Below are 10,218 nucleotides of genomic sequence, written 5' to 3'. Positions count from 1 at the left end.
ATCTAGTAGCGGGAATATGGCTCATCCTACCAACTATACCGACTACTGATGCGCACAGGAACAGGAACTTGGCGAAGTGGTTGGGATTGATATTAACCGTCTATATCACTGGCCTACACTCATTTTGGTGCCTTAGATTTTATACTTGATTTTGGATGTATTTTGTGAGTTGATACGAGAAAACAAGTCACATTTTCCATATCAGCTCTTGTTTATAAGAAAGAAGAAAAAACATCCAGTAGCGGGAATATGGCTCATCCTACCTACTATACCGACTACTGATGCGCACAGAGCTGCACCAAACCAAAAAAATTTTTTTGTAGGCCAGTGTATAATATTGCTCATCTAACTAGTTTTAAGGAATTCAAGTTCTAGAATTTAAAATCCTATTTTGTTTTTAATTAAAACATATAAGTTAATATCAATTTCAATTACAAACCTTAGAATTACGGCATCTTTTCACATATGTTTAGAATATTATCATGTCATATTATATAGTAATTTTCAACCATCAAGTTAGCTCTAAGTTGTATATCTCGGATACCCTAAAAAATACTCTAAAACACTTAAATGATATTTTTTTAATGGGTGAAAATTGGAATCCAACATATGATGGTAAATTTTGGGTTTATGGGGAATATACCCTTTGTGGCCACATACCTGTTAGGATTATAAAAGCACTTATTGAAATGTCTCTTGAAACACTTCTTTATACAATTTTTTCAACTCAAGCCTTAAATGTTCTCTTTTTTTATTACAGCAACTGGACAATCAGCACATAGTTTCAACAATCCATCTATGATAGATGAAGCAGTCAAATCGAACGGTTTCACTTCAACAAAACAATCCCCATAGTATAACCTTGCTAAATTTAACAGGTTGATGGATGGATGGATAGCAAATCCCCGATGAGAAATATATCCCACGAAACTCTGAGGCTAACAAGTTGTACTATAACAAGATTAATTGCAACGAATCCCAGTTCGGAGATGTCGGTGATTAAGTGCCATAAATGAAATGGTACGAGCAACAAATGAGATGACCAAGAAACTAACAAGAATTCTTGAAGGTGAAGAAAACATAATACGAACGTGAAAAACAAACAAAAACAAAAAAACCAAAGTCAAATTGCACAAGAACACACTAAATAAAGCGGCGAGTCAGACTAAATTGATTGAGATGTGAGACTTCCTCATTTAACTATGAAAATAAGCGCGCAAACTGTGTAAACGCCACAATTATGATTAATGACAAACAGATTAGGCGCAACTAATTCTGACGATAAAACGAAAATTAAGCGAAACAAAAGCGGAGAAAAACGTAAACGAGAAAATTATCAGCAACCACTTGGGCTTAGTGTGGAGCGCGCGCATGAAGCATGAATCGACACAAAGTCACAGAAGCCACAAAGCAATTGCGAGCAAAATCCCGGGAGTAAGCGGGAGATAAATGGATTTATGGAATTTGCCGCGTCAACTGAAAGCGCGGGCGTTGAAAGCACTAAAGCCTGCGCGCCGCATATATTTCCACGCAAAACACGAGCAAAAGCTGCTGGCAGACTAAGGCGACGTTGCGCGCTTTGGTCTTAAAACAAAAAACAAAAAATTATTTGGTAATTAACTAGTCAAGTTAGAATTAGCACATAAAAAGCTTAATTTGAGTTTTTAAGCGAGTTTTTCTAGAATTTTCCACAAACCATTTTTTTGCTAATTTTCATTCATACAAAAATTTTCATTTAAATACTCATACAACCCTATTCATATTTTATATGGCTTCATACATGCAGTCGGACGTCCAACAACTACAACAACAACACTATTGCGAAACAAATACACCTACAAAACATAAATACAACACATGCACGCTGCCAAAGCGCTTTGCGCCTAGCCGTCACCCAAACAAAACCACCGCAAATAATAGCAACAACAGCAACATACGCCACAAATTCTTACTACGCGCGCAGCCCAGCCCGCGAGCACTGCGCCACACGCTACATGCCACCGTCCTTCTACTGCTCACACTACCGCTTAGCAATTGGCTAGCGCAGGCTTCAGCTGCCGCCACTGTCACCGCTACACAAGTGCGCCGCCGCTCGCTGCCCAACAGCAAGCCCACAAATCCAGCGTTGAGCGTCGGCGCAGGTATTGCGTACAACGCGCCTGACGCGGCGCCATCAGTGAGCGTTAGCGCTGATGAGTTCAATAGCAGCGCATTTAGCACGAACTTAACTTCCATAACCGATGTTATCAGTCTCACGTCAACGTTGTCGAACGTTAGCGGCAATGGCGCGCTGAACGGCAGCAATCAAAATGCAAACAGTATTAACGCGAGTTATGCCGGCGCTGGTAGCGGCAGCGGCAGCGGTGGCGGTGCAAGCGCCGCACTCATCACAACCAGCAGCATTTGGGATCCCATGGTTGGCGCACACCCCACCGACGTTAGCGCCGCCGCAACATCACCGTCGGAGCAGGGATCGAACGAAGACGAGTTCGGCGGCGAAATTGAACTGCCGCCATGGCAAGCGATTATTGTCAGCATTGTGCTGTTGCTCATCATTATCGGCACTGTTATTGGCAATGTGCTGGTCTGCATTGCCGTGTGCATGGTACGTAAGCTGCGGCGCCCCTGCAACTATCTGCTCGTCTCGCTGGCGCTCTCTGATCTCTGTGTCGCGCTGCTGGTCATGCCGATGGCTATGCTGTATGAGGTGTTGGACAAGTGGAATTTCGGTCCCATACTGTGCGACATTTGGGTGTCGTTTGATGTACTCTGCTGCACTGCCTCCATATTGAATTTGTGCGCCATCTCGGTGGATCGCTATTTGGCCATTACAAAGCCGCTAGAGTATGGCGTCAAGCGTACACCGCGTCGCATGATGGCTTGCGTTGCGCTCGTATGGCTGGTGGCCGCGAGCATTTCGCTGCCGCCACTGCTCATACTGGGCAACGAGCATGTAGACGAGCACGGCACACCCATCTGTATTGTCTGTCAGAATTTTGCATATCAAATTTATGCAACACTCGGTTCCTTTTATATACCGCTCTCTGTGATGCTCTTTGTGTACTATCAAATATTCCGCGCCGCCAGGCGTATAGTGCTCGAGGAGAAGCGCGCACAAACGCATTTGCAGCATGCACTCAATGGCACCGGCTCGCCACCCGGCAATACCGACTTAACGGTGATGGGTAGCGGCAATGGACAGCGCCACAGCAGCTATGGCAACACCTCGCTCACATACTCCACTTGTGGCGGCCTGAGTGCGCATCACACTAGCGGCAGTGGCGGCGCTGTGAGTGGCACTAGCGGCCTGCTCGGTTCACCGCATCAAAAGAAGCTGCGTTTTCAATTAGCCAAAGAGAAGAAAGCTTCCACTACGTTGGGCATAATTATGTCGGCGTTCACCATTTGCTGGCTTCCATTCTTTATACTCGCACTGATACGACCCTTTGTCGAATCGGAAACGGTGCATGTGCCGCCGTCGCTCGCTTCACTCTTCCTCTGGTTGGGCTATGCCAACTCATTGCTCAATCCCATCATTTATGCCACACTGAATAGGGATTTCCGCAAACCCTTCCAGGAGATACTCTATTTCCGCTGCTCGAGTCTCAATACAATGATGCGTGAAAACTACTACCAGGATCAGTATGGCGAGCCGCCGTCGCAGCGTGTGATGTTGGGCGATGAGCGACATGGCGCGCGGGAGAGTTTCCTCTGAAATTAGGCTGTCTAAGCGCGTCATGTGAGTGGACAAGTGTAAGCGTGTGGCGTAGGTAGGCGTGTACGCACTAGACTCTACTAGTTTGACTAATTTAAGACTAAATACGTTTTTTTGTTTTTCGTGTGTGTGCGTGTGTATGTGTATTTGTAGGTGTATTTGTATTCTCAGTGTTTCAAAGCGTTTTAAAGCAATTGCAAGCGTTTCAAAGTGACAACTCAAATGTAACATAAATGAGGCATATACTTTATTGTATAAAAATTAAAAAAAACATAAAGAAAAATTAACGACAACAGAAACAAAAAAGCTGAAAAATTCAAAAATAAACGTAGCCATAAAGCAAGTAAGCGAGAATGATGGGACTAGTGTACTAGTTAGAGCGCAAAAAGTTACTAAAAGTAGTCACAATACAAATGTGTAAAAATATATATGTACAATTATAGATGTGTTTAAGCAGCTGCTCTATATTGAACTGAAATGAATTAAATTAGCGTACACTTAAGCTCACCTACTACTAAGTACTAATGTTGTAAAAAATGCCAATAAAATTGATAAAACGTATGTGTGTATATGGCAAACAAAACTGACACTGCAAGTGCAACTACAATTATCTGTGGGTATCTCTAATGAATGTTAGTCAATAAGTACTAATTCCTAGTTTTAAGGCAACAAAACAAACTTACTAACTTGTGTTTATACTTTTTCGTAACTGTCAAGTGCTGGAAATGCATACATAAATACAATCAAAAGAAACTGAAATTTGAAAATGTAGTACAAGTCATCAGATACATAATTACATACAACTACATGCATACATACATACATATTAATATAGAAATTTGCAACTGCGAAGAAAAGGGCAAAAAACATAACACGTTTGAAGCAACAACTCCAACAATTTAGTTTGAGAAATGTTAATCTTCTTCTTTCTTTTCAGTGACACGACTCTCTGAATTCTCAACAAAGCATTGGTAACCAGTAAATTGGTTACATAAGTAAGCAATAAATTAGCATTGAAATATTTTTGTTTGGGTCTGAGAATATTATAGTTTTATTACAAAACTAAAATTCCGAAATTAATATTTGCTCTTATCCCGTTGCTACTGTAATTTAATATCGAAAAGTATACTAAATCTTTAATATTTTGAAATCTGATCCGATTCTAACCTAGTGATATGTTGCAACAATGTGGTGATTTCAAAAATAAAGAAAAAATCGCTAAAAAACAATTTTTTTGTGAATTTAAGCTCAGAGTTCTCCTCAGAGATATAGAGATGCCCAACTCCCGTGTCATTGGAAATGAGAGAGCAGTTCATTTACGCGACTTTGACAGTTGATTGGATCCCCTCCCGCTGCAAGACACTTATGCCAACGAAATTTCCAGTCATCATAACACTTGGAAAAATTCTTTATCGTGGCCGTCAGAACCTTCTTCGATTCAGCTTTTATATCCTCAATTTAGTCAAAACGGTGTCCTCAGAGTGATCATGTGAATTTGCCGAATATAAAGAAGGTACACGAAGTTAAATCAGGCGAATGCGGTGGTTGCGGCACGATATTAGTTGAAAATGTGGCGAAATGATCACGAATAACCAATGCAGTATGAGATGGTGCATTATCGCACTTCTTTGTTCAATAAATTGGGCGAAAAACGTCATCTTGTAAACACAGTCTGGCGAGATAAAATAGCTTTGCCTAAAGAATTCGAGCTAAAGTTCTGAGCGCATCAAAAAAGCAAATAGAGCGTCGGTAAGAGCAACGAGCGTACTTAGTAGCGACTAAAGCATGGTTAGCGCTTAAAAATTCCTGCAGAATCTGAGTTCAATCATATTTTGAAATTAAGTTAATAAAGAGCAATCACTTTTCGGAATGAAACAGCAAAATTTAGATTTTTAAACTTTTAATAGAGTTCAACAGATAGTCAGTGTGAGTTTGAACATCGGTTAAACTCACGGTCTCTCTCAACTGGGGCCTAAAACACAAGTTAGAGCAGAAATTAAGCGTAAATTGTATATAAATCTTTCTAAAGACAGTGTGAAGCAGGAAATTATGGAAAAAATTAGCATCCTTCATTGCCTAGGCTTACCTTAAAACGCTAAAAGTTGGAAAATATCGATTTAGAGAGCTTACTCAAAACCATATTTCAAATAAGTTGCTTTTAAATTTTACAAATGTTCTAAAAACTTGTTTTCTACATAATAAAGCTATAGCACCACAACCTTCTACATTTGGTTTATATATATTTGTATATATCACCCGACTATAACAGGAAATTTGAAGCAATGTTGCCTAATTTCCTTCTCTTTGTACATAAATTATAAATATATATACAAAATATTAGGGCGGGCTTAAACCCAAAATTTTCTTCTTTTGGTATTCAGAAAATAGATTCGTAGACATGTATAAGACATTCTCCCAATTATGAGTTCTTAGTTTCTTTTTAAGTTTCTCCGAATTGTTTTTCTTATTAACAAAAAGAAAATTCAAATATCGATTCCAACTACGTATACTTGAAAAAATAGGAATTATTATGGGAAATTATAGGAAATTCAATGCTTTTCAAGCCATGATTTATACTATGATTTTTTCGTAGATCTAATCGTTTAAAATATATAAAAGGCCATGTCAGGTACGTTGATTCCGTAGCGGAAATGTATGCAACTGACCACTGAGTTGAATGTATACATTCATATGGAAGGCGACAGATTGCCAAAGTGTCCTCCAATTCTCAACTTTTGCATACGGCAACGTATTAAGTTAACATTTGACGTCAGCGATTATGAAAAACAGCTGATTTTATTTTACTTCCGCAACGCATTCGTGCGCTTATCTTTAATGTACATTCTGACGCAGCATTAACGGTCAAAATTTGATTAGTTTTAGGAATTTTGTTTATATTTTGAACTTTTTAACTTCCCGTTACAAATAAGAACTGATACATGAAGAGATTTTCCTAGAGGTGTCTAATCTATTTGTGGGGGTACCAAACGAAAAAAAAACATTTAAAGGTTTTTTGGCAAACCCTAAATATATATATAAATATATATTTGTTTCATTATTTCCATCTCACTCTCATGCTCATCCATAAAAAATTAAGCAATTTAATAAGTATTTTTTATATTTTAAGAAATAAATGACTTATGTAATTACAACAAAAATAAGAAAGAATGTGTGTATAATATTAGAAAAATTGCTGAAGCTGTTCTAAACAACAAAACATACTATGTAGGACTAAATTATAAAATTTAATTTTATGATATTTTTTATTACATAATTATATCGTTGTTTAAAACAATTGTATATTTTTTGTTAATTCATTTTTAGTAATCAATGTAGAATGTTGAAACTGCAAAACAAATATAAAATTAAATAAAAATTTGTTTGCACATTTTTTTTTTTTTTGCAAAATTATATGTTCTTTTATTTAAACATTTTTTAGTTTTTTTTACATTTTTTACTATAATTAAAAAAATTATAATTTTCAAAAAAAATATATATATTTTATTCTTATTTTTTTTTCATTAAATTATATTTAATTTTTTTGCATATCCAAAACCTTTTCATGCATTTTGAAAATATTTTCGATTGAAAAAAAATGTTGGGGATATTTTATATATTTCGAAATTTCGTTATTGTATTAATTATACTATCATTTATGAATCATTTAATGGTGGCATATTAATTTTGCAAAATATTAGTAGTTTCATTATAAAAAATCATACTAGTTAATTTTAAATAAAGTTAGCCAATCAAGCCAAATATAGGAAATTTTTACCAAACCCAAATGTGTAAATACTGGATACAACAAAAACAATGTATTTATATTTTTAGCAAATTTATTTAAACAATTTTTTACACAAAGCATTTTCTGTTATAAGCCATATTGCCGCAGAATTAATGAAAAATGAATTGATATTGTATTTCTTTGTAAATAAAAAACTAATTAATGCACAAAAAAATATGTTGTTATTGTAGCAAAGTGCAAAAAGCTGTTAAAATAAATATAGTTATGTGTAAATTATACATTTGCTAAGTTCAAAGTCTCTTTATAGAAGTCACGTCTCTCTGTGATACAAATTTTAATGTTAATTTTACTAAATGAAAATTTTATAGCAACAAATATAAGCAAAACAATAAAGTAGAAATATGAGAGCATCCAATTAAAAGTAATAACTAACTGTTATTTGGTAAAAATTTAAGAAACAAAATAAATAAAATTATTAAATAAAAAAATAGAAAAAGAAGTGCTGTCAAATGTGTGAATATAATAATTGTCATAAAAAAATTTAAAGAAATAAATAAATAAAGGAAAATTAAAAAAATTAAAAAAACAACAAACACAAAATATGTTTGCTGCAAAGGTCAACTGATAAAAAGTAAGAAGCAGCATGTCATCAAATCATTGTAGCAAAGCAATCAAACAAACATGCATACATACATACATACCATCAAACATATAAATAGTTGTAAAATTAAGCATTCATGTGTTAATCGAAATCACCCATAGCTAGCACACACATAGTAGCTACATAGTATGTATGTACATATAAATAACGGCATTACATGCTAAAGTACACTTCAGCTTCCATACTTTCATAGTTGACGTTCAAATTTCTGTGCATGCGCAAAAACGAAAGAAACTGAAACAACACTCTTCCACTTTCTGCGAACTACATAGCTTGCATGTGCTACAGGGTGGTTCAAGTACAAATTCATTGAAAAGCAAACGTTAGGTGCGCAGATTAGTTAAGAAATTTATAAATATGTATGGTCAAACAAATGTGACTCTGCAAATATACAGTCTTTCGAATATCATTCACAAAACTTGAGTGCGCGTCTAATTCTCGTCGGGTTTATAGATATTTCTGTTTTGATTTTTGTTTCCTCTGAAAGAAGATTTCTTCTTATAATACTTTATGCGGGTTTTTACTAAATAAAAAAATTTCATTTACTAAATTTCGTGAACTAGCTAGCGATATTTTTGAAACTTGAAGCTATATTTCAAAAGCAAAATAATTTATCTCCAAAGAAAACTTCAACGTACTTAACAAAGTGTAAAAAATTGTTTAGACTTCAGACTAAAGATGATTTTTGTTTAGTAATATTTTGTTTAATAAAACTTCGCAAATAGCTTTACTTTTTTCTATTTTCTCTTATCTGCGAAATTCTATAAAGAAAGCTACTTATACCAATATCTAGACAATATTTGTACCTTGTGAGCATACATAGTACATACGTGTCTGTTAGGGTGGGTAAAATTTTTTTTTTTTTTGTTCGGTTGGTACTCGGAAAATAGGTTCCTAGACACCTCTAACAACGCCTCTCCAAACATTCATTCATTTATAAAATTCATAAGAAATAAAAAAATTTCCCAAAAACAATCAAACTTTAACTGTTAATATCTTTTAAGCGTTTGGGTTTACGAAAAAATCATAATAGACCTTTTTTGTAAAGCATTCAATTTCCTACAAAATCTAAGGAACAAGATATTTTTTCAAATAGTTGGAAGCGAGATATAAATTTTTCTATATGATACTAAGAAAAAATACAAAACTGTTTGTAGGAGCACCTTCCCGTTACAATTAAAAACTCATGTTTGGAGAGGCTTTATTAGAGGTGTCTAGAAACCTATTTTTCCGCGTACCAAACAAAAAAAAAATTTTTTTTGATCACTCTAGTGTCTGTAGGTTTCGTTCTTTAAAGCTAAAGTCTTCTAACCGACATTATAATTCCATGAAGTCCCAATATTTCGAACTTTAACATTTTTCTAATGTTTTCTCTATTTAGACTGCTTGACTTGTCAGTTTGGTAATATAATGGTTATATTTATGGTATATATTTGGTTATATTTTTACAGATTAAATAATTTGAGATCAACTTTAAAGCGTTCACGAAATATGAATAAGAAAACAACAATTTTTAAAATTTTCTAAGGATGACCAAGACAGATGATATCTTTACTTTATTTAAAAAAATTTCACAGTTATATTTAAATGGAAAACGAATTCTCGTGAGATTCATATGGATATGTACAGACAATCAAAAAGAAGGATGTGTAATTAGATTTTGTGAAATAATATTGTTAATGAAGTTATGATATTTTAGAGGGCAAATAAAGTGGAGTCAGTTCATAATCCTTAGAATATTCTAAATAAATACTCTACAGTTAGTTCTGCTAGAACTTTTAAATACCCATTCATGTTTTCAGTAGCAAATGTATCAAGATACTATGATCCCTACTTTTGGCAATACACTTTCAACATATGTAATTGTGCTAAAACCATGGATACCAAATAAAATTGGTATTTGGAACACCCTGTATGCAAGCATGCAAGTTCACTTCTTACAATCAACAATTCAATTTGAATGTGAATAACTGCAAAACATAATATAAATATATAAATTAAGCAAAAGGAAAAATAAATGCAAAAAACTGAAAAGTATTATGTGAAAATTTAAGTGAGTTCTAGTATGATTTAGGCAATAAACTCTAAATTAAAAAC

The 10,218-nt window shown here is 34.8% G+C and overlaps 1 protein-coding gene across 1 annotated transcript; it reads left to right on the top strand.

Annotated features, from left to right (window-relative positions):
* Window positions 1–764: 764 nt before the first annotated feature.
* Window positions 765–5,115, top strand: LOC120782334 (5-hydroxytryptamine receptor 1). The gene has a single exon (XM_040114562.1). The coding sequence runs from the start codon at window positions 1,769–1,771 to the stop codon at window positions 3,713–3,715; it is 1,947 nt and encodes a 648-aa protein (XP_039970496.1). The 5' UTR covers window positions 765–1,768; the 3' UTR covers window positions 3,716–5,115.
* The last annotated feature ends 5,103 nt before the right edge of the window (window positions 5,116–10,218 follow it).

This window comes from Bactrocera tryoni, chromosome 1, assembly GCF_016617805.1.
Source record: "Bactrocera tryoni isolate S06 chromosome 1, CSIRO_BtryS06_freeze2, whole genome shotgun sequence".
Lineage (NCBI taxonomy): Eukaryota > Metazoa > Arthropoda > Insecta > Diptera > Tephritidae > Bactrocera > Bactrocera tryoni.
The sequence above is the reverse complement of the archived record's forward strand: the minus strand, read 5'-3'. Positions and strand labels throughout refer to the sequence as shown.

Excerpts from the sequence above, each read along its gene's own strand:
- LOC120782334 (XM_040114562.1), top strand. The coding sequence starts at position 1,769 with ATGGCTTCATACATGCAGTCGGACGTCCAACAACTACAACAACAACAC.